This window comes from Syngnathoides biaculeatus, chromosome 3, assembly GCF_019802595.1.
Source record: "Syngnathoides biaculeatus isolate LvHL_M chromosome 3, ASM1980259v1, whole genome shotgun sequence".
NCBI lineage: Eukaryota > Metazoa > Chordata > Actinopteri > Syngnathiformes > Syngnathidae > Syngnathoides > Syngnathoides biaculeatus.
This window is the reverse complement of record NC_084642.1, coordinates 13,303,056-13,321,521: the sequence shown is the minus strand read 5'-3', so window position 1 is coordinate 13,321,521 and position 18,466 is coordinate 13,303,056. Positions and strand designations below refer to the sequence as shown.

At 44.7% G+C, this 18,466-nt stretch overlaps 2 protein-coding genes across 5 annotated transcripts in view; both read left to right on the top strand.

Annotated features, from left to right (window-relative positions):
- Positions 1-1,822, top strand: part of ahctf1 (AT hook containing transcription factor 1) — a 28,538-nt gene extending 26,716 nt beyond the window's left edge. For all 4 annotated transcript variants that reach the window (XM_061814415.1, XM_061814414.1, XM_061814412.1 and 1 more), the window contains exon 40: positions 673-1,822. In XM_061814415.1, the coding sequence (XP_061670399.1) occupies positions 673-868 (196 nt within the window). In that variant the 3' untranslated portion in view covers positions 869-1,822. The remainder of the gene's footprint in view (positions 1-672) is intronic.
- A 2,237-nt stretch (positions 1,823-4,059) lies between these two features.
- On the top strand, positions 4,060-17,944 carry kif28 (kinesin family member 28). Its single transcript, XM_061815269.1, has 27 exons — positions 4,060-4,157; positions 4,844-5,038; positions 5,465-5,515; positions 5,588-5,737; positions 5,814-5,849; positions 6,160-6,279; positions 6,346-6,453; positions 6,773-6,927; positions 6,992-7,103; positions 7,180-7,247; positions 7,639-7,781; positions 7,850-7,971; positions 8,059-8,149; positions 8,657-8,717; positions 8,805-8,928; positions 8,994-9,129; positions 9,213-9,331; positions 10,091-10,198; positions 10,700-10,778; positions 10,918-11,042; positions 11,114-11,184; positions 13,365-13,499; positions 15,142-15,308; positions 15,799-15,893; positions 17,270-17,405; positions 17,472-17,605; positions 17,676-17,944. Exons 1-27 carry the CDS (start codon positions 4,104-4,106, stop codon positions 17,835-17,837), a joined length of 3,057 nt encoding a protein of 1,018 aa, XP_061671253.1. The 5' UTR covers positions 4,060-4,103; the 3' UTR covers positions 17,838-17,944.
- Positions 17,945-18,466: the final 522 nt, after the last annotated feature.

Genomic DNA, 18,466 nt, shown 5'->3' with positions numbered 1-18,466 from the left:
TTTGTCTTTTGAAGTCAACCTTGGCGAATACACTGCTGCTGCCTTGACTTTCACGTTTTTATTATTCTGTGTGCATGCTCGTAAGACTAAACACTCCAAATATCTTTTGAAATGAATTTAAGATAATTTAATGGGTATTGTGCTGCTCTTTCTCGTATGTACATGGAAGGCACTATGTGGGAATCGAACATGCATCTTCTGCAGAGATTTTGTTTTTGGGTGATGAAACCGAAGAAAATCGCAACTAAGCTGCAAAAAAAAATTTTTTTTCCCCCGAGGATAAAGAATATATACCTGTGGATGTTAGATGATTAGTCTGCAGGTGTCGCTAACTTTTGTGCTCAAATATAAGTTTACATTAAATTTTTGAGCTACCATGACATCATTGCTAATTTCAGTAGCTCGCATTGTTTGAGTATTGCGAGACATAAAAATCGGCCGAGCGACATCTTGTATTTTGAAGAACTCTGAAATTTTGTGTGTTGTTTTATATGTACCAATTGAAATGGCATATGTCCAGTTGGTATTTGAAATTTCTATTTTGTTGACTTGGATGTTTACAGTTTCAGTGTCTTTCAAAATTAAAATGATTACATGAAGAAAAAAAAAATTCCTACCGTTCTTTGCAACATTTCAATTATTTTTATTGTCTCGCTCCGCCTCCTAATCCAGATCCACCTCAGAGCCACCTCCGCTCGTCGAAGCGGTTCTGATCTCGCCAATACCCAGCCCGGCGATTCAGGCCCCGCAAGCCCAGAAGAGGACCAAGGAAGCAGCGCCTCTGAGGTCGTCCATCATGAATTTGCGCCGTAAACGCATCATGGACAGTGTTTTGACCAATCACGTCACGCGCAGGAAGAAGCTCTGATGGAAAACGGATTTCGACTTTTTAAAGTGATGCTCGGCGCGTTTCGGGGAAGTTCACCAGTGGCCGTTTTGATTGGGTTTGGTGCCAGCAACTGCCAGCTGCTAGTTATTTACAAACATTGTTATTAAAAATAAAAGTCAAGGGAGGCAGTAAATCAGTGGTGTCCAAACTGTGACCCCCGAGGTCATTTGCGGGCCGTGGTATGACACGACATGGCCGCAATGGTAGTTTTTAAAAAAGTGGGTTGAAGCTTTTTTTTTTTTTTTTTTTAAACCCCCTTGGAGTGGGCCACCTACTTGCAAAAATTCTTATTGGCTGTAAATCTCCGTTTTAAGAGCCCCATGCATTTATAATGGCTGTTGACGTTTTTTATTTTTAGTCAGCCGAGCGGAGGTACAGTACAGTTTTTCTAGATGTGCAAATTATGTACAATTACCATAGTAACAGCATTTTTGTTTGATAACGCTGTTTCTTGAAGAAATAATATACAGTTGAGTTTGTTTTGGTCCGCTTCACAACACATTGCTCCTGTTTTAGTTCTAAATGTGATTTTTTTTTTTTTTTTTTTTTTTTAAATACAGTGTGGATCTTTTCTAGTGGGCCCGAAACATTTTCAAATCCTATTTGCCTTTTTCCCTTACCACAAAGTATTTTCAAAATGGCTACCATGTCGGTTGATTAAATTTTCGCACGTTTAATAAATTTAAGTCAAACTTCAAAGGTGTATGTGGCCTTCGGGGGGGGGGGTTTGGACACCCCTGTTTTAACTGCATTCCTTCTCCAGTTTTTGTGGTTCAGTTTTAAACGATGCGCTTCAGAAGAAAAGCAACCAATATTTTTAGCAAGTTGTAATTTTATTTTTTTTTTTCTGTTTAAATAAAGTTCTAAATATAAAACTGTTCATTAGTTTTTATCAGACTGACATTTCATTTTACCGCTCGTCTTAAGTGTGGCGCACGCCATGTTCGTTGGTGGCAAAATATTTCGGCCTCTCCTTTCTTCCCGCTGGGAATACTGTACAGTGTCCAAAAGAGGACAAAACTTGTTTGGATTTGTTGACTTGAGTGGGTTCATTGTATGGCTGATACACAGGCTGTTTTCTGAAGTGTAAGAATGTCTTATTTTTGATGACTGCTCTTTCATAAATACAATAAAGATTGAACAATTGGATTTCTGCTGTTGGAGGCAACATTGAGGTTTACTAAATTTCCGTTGTTCGTCCATTCTTTTTATTTTGAGTGTGTCCTCATTACGGACAGAAAGTAACCAGTACTTCATTTTTAGCTTGAATTATAGTCACTTATGTGTAGTGGTACACATTCCTGGCTTGAGTGCTGGCAGTGTGGGATCAATTCCCGCTCAGTGATGGTGTTAATAATAGTTAATATGCGCCCTGCGACCGACCGGTGACCAGTTCAAGATGTAGTCCGCCAATCACTTGACGTTGGGATGGGCTCCAGCGCTCCTGCAACCCTTGTGAGGATAAGCGCCTTGGAAAATGGATGTATGCATGCATGGATATAGCTATACACTAAATATGTTGCAGTAAATAGTTTGCATAACTGCGATATTGCCAAAAAGGAATATGTGGCAAAATAAATTTGCCTTACCTGAAGTGAATGAGGCGACGCGTTGACGCAGCTGGAAAGCGCTGACCTCAACAGTTCTGAGGTCCAGGGTCCAAATCCCGGCCTGCCTGTGTGAAGTTTGCATGTTCTCCCCGTGCCTGCATGGGTTTTCTCCGGGTGGGCTCTCCGGTTTCCTCCCACATCCCCAAAATATGGAACATTAATTGGATACGCTAAATTGCCCCTAGGTGTGATTGTGAGTGCAGCTGTTTCTCTCGATGTGCCCTGCGATTGGCTGGCAACCAGTTCAGGTGTACTCCGCCTCCTCCCGTGAGGATGAGCGGCTAAGAAAATGGATGAAGTGAATGAAGCAATTACCGACGTCATTTGTGGAATAAGACAACATTTTCAAATGGGGTCACCAGTTAGGAAAACAAGACTGGGTGAAAATAAAAATGAGTTTCTGTTTCCTTGACATAAATAAACAAATTTGAAAGGATTGCGTTCGTCTGAGATGCTGTGGCGACCCCTAACGGGACAAGCCGAAAGAAAGTTCCCAGCAGGAACAAGACGTGGATTCAACGTTGAACTAAAGTTGTCTTAGGTCGCAACGTCGAACAACTTCAATTCAACGTAAATTCCACAGTTGAATTTTTACGTTGTCGAATAACGTTTCAACGTTGATTCCTTGTGGATGTCGGAACTAATGTGATGTGTGGAAGGCAATAACGTTTCCCCACACACCACCTGAGGCGTCTGTCGTGAGTGATCAAACATCTGCTGCAGAGAGGCTAGCTAGCCGCCATTTCCACTCTCTCAATTACACTACATTTTATTTTGTTCGTAACATACTTTAAGGAAAAAGTTATTTGTTCTAAATGTTAAACATACGTTTATATTATTTGTAGTTTGACACTGCAGAGTAAAGGTTTCAATCTATAGTTTTAATAGCTCAATTTCCACGTAGCATGGCTACGTTGATTTTATGTTGGATTGACACGTCGATGCAATTTACGAATACAATGTTAAAACAACGAATTTTCGACGTTGTAAGACAATGTTGATTCTCGGTTAGATTGTGACGTCGTCTCAATTTACAAATACAATGTTAAAACAATGAATTTTTCGACGTTGGACGTGGACGTTGTTTCAACGTAAAATCCGCGTCTTGTTGTATGGTACGTATATGAAATATGCAATCAGATCTGTTAAGTGCAGTGTGGTGCTAGAAAACAGCATGCATGGCTGCATTTATCTTGTCCATTGTTTTTTTTTTTGTTTGTTTTTTCCTGCTTGTCAGCAGAGGTCTTTGTTGCCACTTTGAGGCTGAGAGTAACCTCCAGCTTGGTAGAATATACATTTTTTTTTTCCCTCAATCATGCATCAGAATGAAACGTTACGATACAACAACAATGTTACACGAGACTGAATTTTGAATCTATTTTCCAGTGATGATGTGGAATGAATAATTGACGATGGCAGGCACGGTGAAAGTGAAACCAGGTCTAGTGTTACACTACACTGAAGAGTGGCCGACTACAATATGGGCGGGGGGAGGGGGGGGGCCACATCGCTGCTGTTGTGTACTATTTGAAGGCATCGCTCATTTTTCTGCATTTTGCAGTGCTTGTTTGTGCTCGGGCGTGTTCCGCTTCGAAGCGTCAAACATGCACGCCAAGGACTGCGTCAAAGTGGCCGTCAGAGTCCGACCCTTCAACAAGGTCAGTCAGTGTACTTGCAGTACATCACCACGATGTCCTGTACTGTACTGGTTAGTCTGCACTGTATTGTACACTATTGTGTATCCATCTGTGTTAATGCTGATGAAATTGTTGCTGCGTTACTGCGTTGGTTACATGCGTGTCAAAGCAAGAAACCCACGCATGTTGCAGTTTTGTATTTGTTTCTAATTTAAATTTACCGCCAATGATGTAGCGGTAGATTCTGCAGAACACCGTGGCCGGGTTTCCTTCCCACTCCGTGTCAATGACAATCTGAGCGACTGTGACATTGTGAGTGGTCGTCTGTCTTCATTTGCGCCCTGAGGTTGACTGGCGACCAATCCCGGGTGTCATCTGCTTTTAGCCTGATGTCAGACGTTTGGGGCAGGCCCCATATCGCCTGTGACCCTGAACAGGATTTATAGCGCGATAGAAAATGGATGCCTGTGTGTACTTTAATCTCTTGGAATCTGTTGCATGTACTTTATTGGGCGTCCTTTACCAATTAATCTTTATTTTCCATCCATCCATTTTCCTTGCCGCTTATCCTCACAAGGGTCGGGGGGTGATGAGTTGATGATTTGGACTCTTCCAAGTCGAGAAACTTTTTTTTGTGAACGTGAGGTGGCTGAAGCGCCCTCCGAAAAGCACAAAACTGCGCCTTTCTGTGTCCTCCCGGCCACCAGAGGGAGCGCGACGCCGGCAGCCGCTGCATCGTCTCCATGGCGGCGAGCGCCGTCACCATCCAGGACCCCCGCGACCCGCAGTGCCGCCGCTCCTTCTGCTTCGACTACGCCTTCTGGTCCCACAGCGGCTACGTCGTCCAGGACCGCACGGGCCTCTACCTGCCTGAGGAGGCGGGGGGGCGCTACGCGGACCAGGCGAGTACGGCGAGCCAAATGCGACCAATCCAGATTTGACATTGTAATTATCAACGGCGTCGTAATTACGTTTTGAATCGTTGGGGGAAGCAGGTGGCGCGTCCACTTTCTGGGGCTACGTGTGATGTACTCCTTTAAAGCCCCACTGACATCCCTATTAACATTGTAAAATAGATATTGTAATGAAAAATACATATAACATTATTATAAAAAACGGATGGGTCCATTCCGGCTGCCTTTTTTTTTTTTTTTTTTTATAAATTAAAAACCTACTAAAAAACATGCATTTCATGTCAGTGTGGCTTTAATCGCATGTGTTTTTTTTTTTTTTTTACCGGATGCAGCATAATTGCATGTACAAGAGTAACCCATCTAGGAAACTTGCAGAAATATCTGTACGTCCTCCTCACTGAAATTTCCTCTCAGGAATGCGTGTTTCAAGACCTCGGGGAAGGAATACTGGAGAACGCGCTTCAGGTAGCAAACGGCACTCCCGGGAGGCGTCGGACGCCAACGCTGTGATTGAAGCTGCTGGGCGGATTTGTGCAGGGTTACAACGCCACCCTGCTGGCGTACGGTCAGACGGGCTCGGGGAAGAGTTACTCCATGGTGGGCTACAAGCCCAACAGAGGCCTGGTTCCCAAACTGTGCCAGCGACTATTTGAGGCCATCCGAGAAAACGAGGCTAGACAATGCCAAGTGAGCGCGTGTCAAGTATTTGTGCATTTGTGTGTGTACACGCTCGTCCTAAATGTCTTCACGGATGTCCTCGTAGGTCTTCTTCAGTATGTTGGAAATCTACAATGAGCAGGTAAGATCAGCAGCAATGGCGACATGTTGATCTTCTTGTTCCACTCATGTAACAGTTTGTCAGACACTAAAGAAACTAAAAATACAACTCTTGGTCTTTCCCAGTGTGTACAGTTTTTGCCTCCATGTGAAGAGTTTGTTTTCAAAACGAGACATAAGCATTTTTTTCAGATTTAACCCATTCGGAGCTGGATAATTTTGGCGCGAGTTTCGTAAATCTGAAAAAAAAAAATGCCTGTGTCTCGTTTTGAAAACAAACCCTTCATATGTTCAACTAACTAAATGACTTCATTTCCTTGGCGTGTCACCAGGTGGCGGACCTGCTGGCCCGTGGCCCTCGTCCCCCAGGGGGGCTCCGTGTCCGAGAGGAGCAGCACCGGGGCTTCTACGTGGAGGGACTACGCACGGTCCCGTGCGATAGCGCGGCGCAGGTTGGCTGAGACGTCCTCACTTGTTTCTACCGCGTCTTGCAGGAATACAAACGCGTTCCACTGCAGGTGGAGCAGCTGATGGAGCAAGGCACCAGAACCAGAACCACGGCGGCCACGCACATCAACGCAAACAGCAGCCGCTCACACATGCTCCTTGTGCTCCAGCTCAAACAGGTCGCGTCCATTCACATCTCGCTTCATTTACAATGATCCAAATTTGGGTGTATGCATGTTGCTAGGCAGACGTTGTTGGCCGATAAAAAAATATTTCCGTATGCCAGCCACGCCCACTTGAAAGAGCGAAAGAGAGCAGTGTGGGGTTTTTTTTCTTTTTTTCCATTAACAACAGTTTTGCAAATTAATTATTGCTATTGCTAATGAATTATTCCTGGAGGTCTGGAGACTGGCTTACAGAAGCGAGCTCGTTCATGTCCTCTCGGTGAATGAGGTCCCGGTTGCCTTGGGACCACTGACAAGTGATCCCCTTGTGAAGATCTTGTCCAAAGAGAGCGTCACCAAACAGTCCAACATCAACCTGGTGGACCTGGCGGGAAGCGAGCGCCAGAGATCGGGGTCGTCCGAGGCCGACCGTCTCAGAGAGGGCACGGCCATCAACCTGAGCCTCACCACTCTGGGCAACGTCATCAGGTCGGCGGGGCCCCGCTCCATCCGTCACTTTGGACCGTTCTGAATCGCGTCTCCTCGCTTGTAGCGCCCTGGCCGACATGGCGGTGGGCAGGAAGACGGTGCATGTTCCGTACAGAGATTCGGTTCTCACGAAGCTGCTGCAGTCCGCGCTGGGGGGGAACAGCCGCACCGTCATGGTGACTCTGAGCACTCCGTTGACGCAACATCGCTCTTCTTATGTGAAACTCATGTTGGACCCCATTCATGTTTCAGATTGCAACACTAAGCCCGGCTGACATCTGCTATGAGGAGTCTCTGTCCACACTTCGCTATGCTGAGAGGTAGCATGCCGAAAGCTCGAAGGACTTTCAAATTCTGTTTGGCGCCCTTTGGGAATGAAAAGACAGGGAATGCGGTTCTGAAGACCGGGGTTCAAATCCTGGTACCGCCTGTGTGGAGTTTGCATGTTCTTCCTGTACCTGCATGGGTTTTCTCCGGGCACTCCGGTTTCCTCCCAGATCCCAAAAACATGCAATCATCGGAGACTCTCAATTGCTCTTTGGTGTGATTCTGATTGGTTGTTTGTTTCTATGTGCCTTGTGATTGGCTGGCAACCAGTTCAGGGTGTACCCCGCCTCCTGCCCGATGAGAGCTTCGATAGGCTCCAGCGCTCCCCGGGACCCTTGTGAGGATAAGCAAATGGTTGGCTCATTCATCAGACGCATTTTTCAGGGCAAAGCACATCCAGAACCGTCCTGTGGTGAACGAGAGCCCCACTGAGCGTCTCGTCAAAGAACTCAAGGCCGAGAACGCCAGACTGACGCAGAGACTGAGCCGACTGGGGCAGGACGGACGCGGCGCCAACGACGAAACCAGTAAGGAAAGCCGCCCGGCGACTTGACCGCGACAGAATTCCACACGTGCGTGCGTGGCCACTGCGCAGAGGAGATCCGTCAGCTGCTGACACACAATGAGCTCCAGATAAGAACCATTAGCACTTTGTGGGAGAAACATCTGCAGGAGGCGCTTCGGGACTGGGAGCAACAGTATGCCAACATCACACAGGTCGCATGCACAAGGACACACACACAAACACAAATGCCGTGCCAACACTTTTGTGACATTCCCAATGTGTGTGTGTGTGTGTGTCAGGAGAGGAGAATGATGCAAATGCATCCCTACATCCTGAACATCAACGAGGACGCCCAGCTGTCCGGTGTGGTCAAACTGTTTATCCCCGAGGGTTAGTAACGCGTTTCATATATGAGTACAAGAAAGATTCATATTAGGAGTTTTGGGAGGTTCATCAAGCTGTAAAAAATGTTTAAATAATCAAATGTTCGCCTATTGCGAGTGCGACCAGGATCTTAACCCTCATTATAAATGACGGATGACATTACAGAGATAACGTTGATGATGCTTTTGATCATAGCAGTAGTCCATTTTCTGAGCTACTTATCCTCACAAGGGTCACAAGGGAGGAGGAGAGCCTTTCCCAGCTATCATCTGGCAGGTGGCGGGGTACACCCTGAACTGGTTGCCAGCCAATCGCAGGGAAATAGTAGTACTTTATTGCATGTATTGGTATATTATTATATTAAATCTATTCATCATGGTGGCTAATTTAGACATTTAGTGTAAGAAAATTCAATACAATTTCAGGAGGTAGAATTTTGAATTGAGAAATATTTCAATTTTAGACCTGAGTGTAGCTCTTCTGAGCAAACAAGAGACTATCTCGTTCGTCCAGGCGAATGGGACATCGGCCTCAGCGAGGGCACCCCGAGATCCATCTCCATCAGGGGTTTCGGGTACGGACAACGCTCGCTCGCTTGCTCGGTGGCACTGAGGCCGGCCTCAAACACGAGGACCGCGTACATTGTGCGCTCGTGTTTCAGGATCCAGCAGCGCCACGCCGTGTTGAAGAACCAAGAGCGGCGGGTCACGCTGACCCCGCTGCCGTGCTCCAAGGTGACCGTCAATGGAATGCCGCTTTCTCAGACCAGCCAGCTGCAGCACCTGGTGGGCCCCATCACGTTAGAGTACCAACCATTTTGTCCTTGACATTCTGTTTGGGCTCCATTCAGGACCGACTCATCCTGGGTTCCAACTGCACTTACCTTTACATCGGTTTCCCGTCCGAGAGGGGCGCTAACGACTGGAGTCGCTACGACTACGACTACTTCCTGTCCGAGCTGGCTGCCGCTGAGGGCATCCACCTGGGTGAGCTCCAGCCTTAAAAACGCCAAGTCATGATATATTTTTCCCGCCGCTTTCAATACTTCACCAAGTCCAGTTATGTTTAGGCGAAAGCAGTACAGAATCCTGCCCGACGGATCCCCGTCTGCTGGCGGTCTTTTACGACTACGTCAAATTGATGCCACTGGTGGCTGAAGCCAACCAGATGAGCCAGGAACTAAAAAAGGTACCTTAGCAAACAAATACCGTAATTAATACTGCGCCTGCAAGTCGCGACTTTTTTCACACGCTGTGGTTTATGCGGCTAATTTCTACATTTTTTTTCTAATGGCCGAAAGGGGGCACTCGGGCGTTAAAGAATGAGACCGGTGGAATATATGTGCCGAGGAAGTGACTTTTACCGGCCCTGTTAGCGCTGCGCTAGCGTTAGCACTGTGCTACCATGTTGCTGGTGTGTTACTGGCATGTCTCAGTGATACTTACCAGTAAGTATTATTTTACCCGGCCCTGTTAGCACCAGCGTTAGAGTCAAACTCTTTCTGTGCACCGTCTTTCTTTGTAAATAACTCGTGTTTCAATGTGGGTTTCAATGTGGGCACTCGCTGTTTTTAAACAGCTGCGGCGTATGTATGTACCAAATGGTATTTCCTTTACAAATGTAGTCGGTGAGGCTTGTAACCAGGTTCGTTCTGTCGGCCGGGAATTACGGTATAGCTTAAAAACATAAATAGTACAGGCGCATCTCGATAAAGTAGATTTGCGTGGAAAACGGAATTTATTTGAGTCCAATCCAAAGAGTGAAACTCATATTGTATACATATTACAATATTCAGAAGCATTATCTTTATCTTCTACGAAAAAAAAATATGATTTCCATTTAGCAAGTGCAAAACAGTCTCCTTATGTAATTTCTACTGTAAGTATGACATTGCTCCTCGGTGAGGAATGAAGTACTGAAATAAATCCATATATGTCTTACCTGCAGGGTGTGGAGTTTAAACTGGAGATCAAGAATCTGGTGCTGTCGGACTCTGAAGGAAACGACCTGGAAAAAGAGATCATTTGCAGAGTCACCTCAAAGCACAGCAAGCAGGTTTCACATCTCGCATAATAAACACAATGGCATCATTGCTAAAGTCGTTTTGGAACATTTGACAAAACATAAATAAACACAACAACTTTGACAGACAAGAAGAAACCGGTTGCCTCGATTTTTACCTTTGTGAGTGATGATTTTTAGCAAACATATTGTTGTTTTGAATAATATTGTGATGGGAATTTAAAAATGACTTTGGAAATGATTCCATTTGGCAAATAAAAAGCATATACCATAATTTCCGGCCTACAGAGCGCACCTGGTTATAAGCCTCGGTACACAGAAAGAGTTTAACGCTACCGTGGCGCTAGCGTTAGCACGGGGCTAGGGTTAGTGCAGTGCTAGCGTTATAACCAGGTGCGCTAACGCTAGCACCACATCACCGCATAAACCACATGGTTGAAAGCGTGTGGAAAAAAGTCACGGCTTTTAGGCCGGAAATTAAGGTATTACTTTTTTGGTTTAAAAAAAAAAAAATGGTGATCCTTCCACTGTTAGGTATGGATGTGGTCCAAGGCCAAGTTTGTCAACCGCAAATTCCTGATGGAAGAAATCTACCAGAGACATCGGGATGAGATGAGCGGGGAACATGTAATTTCCTAAAGCGTATTCCAAACAACGATGAAACACTTTCGCCGAAAATGCGTTTCAAAGTACGACTTAATGCTAAGCGAGGACATTTTTGTTGCTTGGGGGTCAGACAGGAGAAGGCCTCTGGTGTTCCGCCCTGCCTAGAGACAAAGACCCTTTTTGGGACCCGGTAGAGCCGCTGCTCCTGGGCACCGCTCACCTCTGGCTGCAATCGCTGGCCTTCCGAATTCCTGTGGACGAGCAACTGGAGGTGCTGCCCGCCCGCGCTTCGGCGACCCAACGGATGGTTCTGACGCTAACAGTCGTTTGCATGTGGAAAAGGTGCTTGGGTCTGAAGGTAGCGAGGAGGCCATCCTGCAAGCGAAGCTGATTCCTTGCACCGCCGATGGAGTGTACGCCCTGCACCAACACTCTACACAGTAGAACCTCCAAAAGTCTAACACACCCCATTGGTTTCAAGTAACATTTTTAACTGCCTCGTATTTTACGAACCGACATGCCGCTACTTTTTTTGGTCGCCATGAACCCTGTAGCCTGTTTTCCAGTACGGTTAAATTGTTGTTGTTGTTTTCCCATCAGCGGTTGGGTTTAAAAGTACTATGGGCTGATTTCACTGATGTCACATTTTTTGCTTTTAATTACCCATACACCCCTGCGCGTCGCCATTTTATTTCCCTATATCTTTCTATCCAGTTACACGCCACAATGACGCATCGATTATCAACAACCAGTCTTTCAGCCGGAATAAGCTTTTTTCTCTCAGTATCTCGTCACGACTGGAGCCGAAGACAGCGAATTTAAACGTTGACACGGAGTACAGGTGCATCTCGATAAAGTACCTCGATGTTGCGATACGATGGCAAACGCCGGTGTTTTGAAGGACCTGACTGCGATCGGCAATGTAAATGGCGGACCCCACTACAACTCTCTGACACCCGAGAGCCGCAGGCGGTATGACGAGAAGATCGCTGCCATTAAACGGGATCCTTACGAAATTCCATTGACGGATTTCTCCACAGAGAGAAAAGACTGGCCAGACGTAAACTACTTCATTTTTAATGTCTCTGGATACACAAAAGAGCAGTTCAAACATTACAAGTCCATGGCCGGCAGAAAGATCTGAAAGATATTCGGTATTTAAAGATCGAAGGCTTCCACTTAGGTAATCGGCAACTTCTTCTTCTTTTCCTCTCGGCTTGCATTCTCAGGGTAGCACGGCTGTAAGCAGGGTAATGGGCAACAAAAATCTACATATATTAATTATTAAATATATTTACTTCTAATATATATATGTAATGGTTATTCGTGCAAATGTTTAAATAAGCCTACACGTAAACCTGCATTAACAAGGAGCAAAGGGAGCCGGTGAACTTGTTCGACGCTACCGGGAGCTAAAGGCTAAACGGGATCTCAGCCCACTCGGCGACTCTTTGGAGCGGATTTTCTTTCCAGCAAAACACGGAGATTGAGATGCGGCGAAGAAATTGCTGAAAACTCACCCAACTTCCAAAAAAACTTTTCCTCAAACAGTACTTTTGCCTGCAGTTTTCGGAAGTTGGGTAAGTTGAAGAATGCGCTCGGCATAGGAAGCATGTAGACAAAACGCACACAAATGATGCTAATTAACGCTAGTTAAGCTTTATGGACAACTTTTTTTGCAGATTGTCGCTCCTCAGTTTCAACCCACGGCACCGCAAATAGACATCGTATTAAAACTTCTTCTACTCAATCTACGAGTAACGAGCTCAGGGAAATAAAATGGACGCCGTCAGCTTTTTGCCCGAGGCTGCAAAACGGGTGACGTCACGAGAAACCAACCCACATGACAAAAACTTGTTTGAATGAAATGGTTCAAACTTGACCGTTCCTGACGATGTGCTCTAGTGTGGGCATGCGCAGAGGCTTCAAATGTGTAGAAGAAGAAGGAGACCTTGAACAGGCGTAGAAGAATGGACCTCAATTGTTGAGTAAATTTAGTCAAAAATAGAATTAAGCAAAAATGACTCCCCTTTTGCCTATTCGTAACAGATGATGCCACGAGAAATGAAAGACATGACTTGTAAGTTTTTTTAAAATATACAAGCTGTGCTTCGTCAATTTTTTTTTATTTATTTTTTGCTTCATCTTTCAAGCAATCTGTAGCGCGGATTGCGGCAGGTGTCTCGGCTCACTTCACAACAAGAAACTATTTCTTCTTTGCTTAATGATGATGATAATGAACTTTATTTTTAAAATTTGAATCACGTTGCGTATTTAAGCCCCACAAATACATTTGTCTTGGGTTAATGCTTAAGACTGCTACAGCTGACAGATGTTATGGAGAGGGAACAGGAAGCTGTTCATCATTAACATTTATTGGTAAGTTTCTTTGTATGTGAGTTGAAGTCATGAGACTTGCGGAAATCTCATGTGACATCACTTTTATTTTATTTTTTTAAGAAGTAATACGACAATGTTTTGGTTGAACTGACAAAAATCCTACCGCTCTTAGTCCCGTTCAACATCGGAGGTTCCGACTTTAAAGGCAACAGACCCCGAGCGTCCCCGCAATGTGCCATTCCGCTCTTCTCAGGCCTCTGGGCGAAGACGACATCCTCATCGACCCGTCCGAGCTCCTCGGCCGGCGACTCGACGTCCAGCTGCTTGTGGAACAATGTTTAGGTCTGCGCTGGGTCAGAGAGGCTCGCAGTCGAGGCGTGCAGATCGGGTACGGGTCATTGATCGGATGGATGATGATGTTGATCAAGAGATACAGGTGCATTGCAATGGTTTGTAATCTTGTGGAAAATGTCTTTGATTTAAAGAGTTGAAATCAAAAACTCAAACTGATGATACAGATTGGCTATACAGTACACTGACTTAAATATTTAATGATTTCACTTATAGCTCAATGTTAAAGAAACCTTTCTCGTTAAACTTACAATAACACATATGAAACTATGATTCCATTGAGGGAGGCCGATACATGGATGGAGGGATGGAAAGACAGATGAACACTTGGATGGATGGGCAGAGTGATATTTGGACAGATGCACAATGGATGACAGACCAGTTCACTGGATGGATATTGCCATAATTCCTGGCCTACAGAGCGCACCTGGTTATAAGCCTCACCCAGTACATTTGTAAAGGAAATACCATTTGGTACATACATACGCCGCAGCTGTGTAAAAGCCGCAAGTGCCCACATTGAAACACGAGATATTTACAAAGAAAGACGGTACACAGAGAGTTTAACACTAGCTTCGCCGCACAATGCTAATGCTAACGCTAATGCTAAAAAAAAAAAAAACATGTAAACTGGTAAAAATCACTGAGACACGGCAGTAACGCTAGCAGAACGTGAACAGGGCCCTACCGGTAAAAATCACTTCCTTGGCACATTTATTCCACTGGTCTCACTCTTACCTTTTCCACTCGAGTGCCCCCTTGCTGCCGTTAGAAAAAAAAATGCACAAATCAGCCACATCTCCGCGTAAACCGCAGGGTTGAAATTGTGTGAAAAAAGGTGCGGTTTATAGGCCGGAAATTACGGTACATGTTTTCGTCATATTTGTAGGAACCTCTTTCATGAATCGGTTTCAAAAACAGGGTGCAGAACTCTGAGGGAAGACACAATTTAATCCATCTAAAGAAAAATGAAAATGAATATTCATGAAATATAGGGTATAATCATGTACCTGTGTATTATTGTTGGGAAACAAAAACACTTTTCCCAATTTTGTCCCCACTAATGTGAAAAAACAAGGGACTCGTTGATTTTGAATTTGATAAGGATTTGGAAAAAGCGTCTTAGAATTTAGAAAAAAATTATTACAATTTACAAGTTCATTTCAGGGGGGAAAAAATCCATATAATTTGAAATAAAGTCCTACAACAATCATCTGTTCATGCAAAGTGAATGTGTGCTGTGATCTCGTATCTGTGAATGTGAAAGCCGCAGCGGTGTAAAGGCCGCAAGTGCCCACATTAAAACACGAGATATTTACAAAGAAAGACGGTACACCGAGAGTTTAATGCTAGCGCTAACGCGAATGCAAACACTAGCGCCGCGCTAACAGGGCCGGTTACCTTTTCCGCTCAAGTGCCCCCTTGCGGCCGTTAGAAAAAATGCACAAATTATCCACATCACCGCGTAAACCGCAGGGTTGAAAGCGTGTGAAAAAAGTCGCGGCTGATTGACCGGAAATTACAGTATGCAGATGGACTGACAGGTGGATTAATGACAAATGATGATGAACGTTTAATATGAATGAATAGCTATACTGTACATCCAGGTATGTAGATACTGTCGATGTACGTCCCGTATTGCTTTCCCAATGATGATTTTTCATGTTTGCCTGCGTTAGTTTCAGTCTGTTGGACAGCGGCGGTCGCGTGTACACGCCGGCCGTGTGGCACCACGTCAACCCGGTGCTGCGTCACAAAGTGCACTTTGCCTCCCTTCGCGTCTCCCGGCAGCTACTCGACTACCTTCAGAGCAGCGCCGTGCTTCTGGAGCTTTGGGGCCTTCAAGGTGGGTGAACAAAAAAATGAAACTCAGCCTTAAATCATTTTTTTTGGGGGGGGGTGCCGTAAAGCAGACTGTGTTGGAAATTTTCAAACATTAATATACCGGATACATAAATGTGTTACTTTGCCTGATAAATATATAAAAACACATTATTGTAGCGGGCCACCTTGTGGTTTTACCTTTTCCCTGGGGGCCATTGTGACTGAAACCATAAAATTCTTTAATCGCTTCATTATATTTACACACCAAATTTCAGAAATGTTCGGGTATTGTTGATGTTTGGTAGCACAAACATGCTTGCAATATCTCTGTTATCATTTATGATCCTACAATTAGATTTTTTTGGTACAGATTTTAACAAGAATCATGGACGTTGACATACATGATTTGCCTTCACGGGCCACATAAAATCTCGTGGCGGGCCGGATCTGGCCCCCGGGTCTTGAGTTTGACACCTATAGTTCAATTGTTTTTCTTTGACTTTTCCCGTCAGATGGCTGCACTGGCTTGGTATCGCCTCTGGAGGGAGCTAGAGTGACCGCAGACGGCATTTTCATCATCGATGAGAGTGGCGTGACCAACACTATTGTGAGTTGAAGTTTTCACTTTCACTCTCCCACGAGAGCACTAAGAAGTACAGTGATGTCTTGGTTCTCGACCAAAATCCGTTCCAGAAAACGGTTCGAAAAGTGAATTGTTCAAAAACCGAATCGATGTTTCCCATTACAATGAATGGAGAAAGAAATAATGCGTTCCGAGCCTAAAAAAATTAGGCTTTTTCAAGCATTTTTTTTTAGCTTTTCCTAATAAACTGCAAAATAGAAATACATGTATCGTTTAAATACTTTATATAATAAAATAATTGAAGAAATATATTTATTTTTTTGCTTAAATATGTATGTTTTAGTAGTAGAGTACGCTAGCCCATATCTGTAGCGACTTGGCCCCCAGCCTTGTAGACAACAAAAGTGTAGAATAACTTTAAACAAAGCTTTTTTTTTTATTTTTACAAGAAGTAACAAAAAAAAAACCTCAAGTTAACAAGCAAAACTAAAACGCAGAAATGCTTCAACTTCATCTTCGGGGGTGGTGACTCGCCTTTTAACAAAAACGAATCGAATATCATTTGTTTCTGCAATCTCTTAAGAACATTTCTGAAGTGGCTCATCACGACATCATTAAAATTTTGGAGTGCTCTGCTACATTCAGATTTATTGAGGTGACGAAGTTCGACGGAATTATGGATTTCGTTCCACTTGGCACAGATGACTTTGCTGTCACCATTTGGGACAAACAACAGTCACTACCGGGAGACGTCTGTGTACAGAGGCTGCGTTATACAGAATAACAAAATTGCGCTGGTTGCGCCGCGCGTGTTATGTCATTTCTGGGTTTTTTTTTCGGTGGGCGTTCGAATAGACAATAACGTGGACGGCCCTATTAGCGGTGCGCTAGCGTTAGCGCTGTGCTAGCGTGTTACTGCCGTGTGTCAGTGATATTTACCGAGAAGTTTTATTTTAACCGGTCCTGTTAGCATGAGCGTTAGCACTAACTTTAGCACGGCGGTAGCGTTAAACTCTTTCTGTGTACCGTCTTTCTTTGTAAATATCTCGTGGTGGGTCAACTGCTTGCGCCGGGCGCGACGTTATTTCCGGGTTTTTTCAGTGGGGTTCGTGTACCGATATTCGTTTGAAAACGGAGGCAAAAAAATCTCAAAGTTTTCGTTCGAAAACAGGGACCTTCGAAAACCGAGGCTTTACTGTACTATCATGCACTGTTTACTGTATTTCAGTAAATAGTGGCCGGGGTGGGGGGATTATTTACTTAACTGCAGATGGAGCGCTCATCTATCTTTGAGGAATGTTACAATTTATCCATTCATCCATTTCCCATTACCTTATTTTGATGATGACGACAGAAAAAGTTTGGATGAATGAATGACTTACTGTGTACGTCAAACGCAGCCTACAGATTGCGTACAGCTGAGCAGTTCAGTTCTGAGCAGACTTCAGAGGGACCTCGAAGAACAGAAGAGCGTTAACGACACCTTGATGAAAGAGAACCAACGTTTAAGAGGACAACTCCACACAGCCGCCAACGGTAACGCAAACATACGAGCCAAAAAGTTGATCATTCGGTTCCCGCGGCATCCTTTCCCTCCAGCAGGCGGCGACGGTGCACGGAGTCGTTCGTTTCGGCCCAGTTGCGACGCAGAGTTGGCGCGCTCGCTGAAACGGTTCTACCACAACATGACCTCGCTCAGGGCTCAGCTGCAGATCCTGCGCAGACGCAGGCCCAGCGTATGTCCGCGCAACGGCTCGAACGCGTTCACTCAGCCTCGCTGCTTGATTTTCGGTTTGCGTCCGACAGGAGTCCTGCGACCTACTGGGGCTGCGGCTCTACGTGGACGAGCACAGCGGTCTGCTGAAGGACTTTTCGGAGCAGCTGGAGCAAAGCGTGTCCGCCCTCAAACACGACGTCGCCGCCATCGTCCGACGCAAGCGCGAACGATCGGGAACCTGGTCTCGATGAGGGAAAACTCAGGAGAAGCAATTGCGCAGTTCTCTTCGGAACATACAACAATCAAAAAACATTTTATTTTAAGTTTTGACGTGAAATTAAAGATTTTTTAAAATCTATGAACCAACATTGTGTTTTTTTTCCACATTCACAGATACGAGAACACAGCACACAGTTCACATCATATTCACTTTGCATGAACGGATATGGATGATTGTTGGCCACTCAAATGCCTAATTTTAAATTATAACTTTGAATTATAATTTAATTTTTTTCAATATTCTAATACACTTTTCCCAAATCCTTATCAAATTCCAAAAACAATGAGTCCCTTGTTTTTTTCATATTAGTGGGCACAAAATTGGGAAATTTTTTTTGTTTCACAACAATAAGCCATTTAGGATTGTTAATTGTGTTTTGCCTGAGAGAGCTGCACCCCGTTTTTTTAAACCTACTCAAGAAAAACGTTCCTACAAATATGACAAAAAGATGTACCGTAATTTCCGGCCTATAAGCCGTGACTTTTTCACACGCTTTCAACCCTGCGGTTTATGCGGTGATGCGGCTAATTTGTGCATTTTTTTTTTCTAACGGCCGCAAGGGGGCACTCGAGCGGAAAAGAGTGAGACCGGTGGAATATA

What these genes read in the sequence shown, in the direction of transcription:
- kif28 (XM_061815269.1), top strand. Translation starts at nt 4,104, where the DNA reads ATGCACGCCAAGGACTGCGTCAAAGTGGCCGTCAGAGTCCGACCCTTC. An exon ending in GGGGGCGCTACGCGGACCAG is followed by an intron (nt 5,039 to 5,464) that starts GCGAGTACGGCG and finishes ATTTCCTCTCAG; the next exon opens with GAATGCGTGTTTCAAGACCT. An exon ending in TGCGCAGACGCAGGCCCAGC is followed by an intron (nt 17,606 to 17,675) that starts GTATGTCCGCGC and finishes TGCGTCCGACAG; the next exon opens with GAGTCCTGCGACCTACTGGG.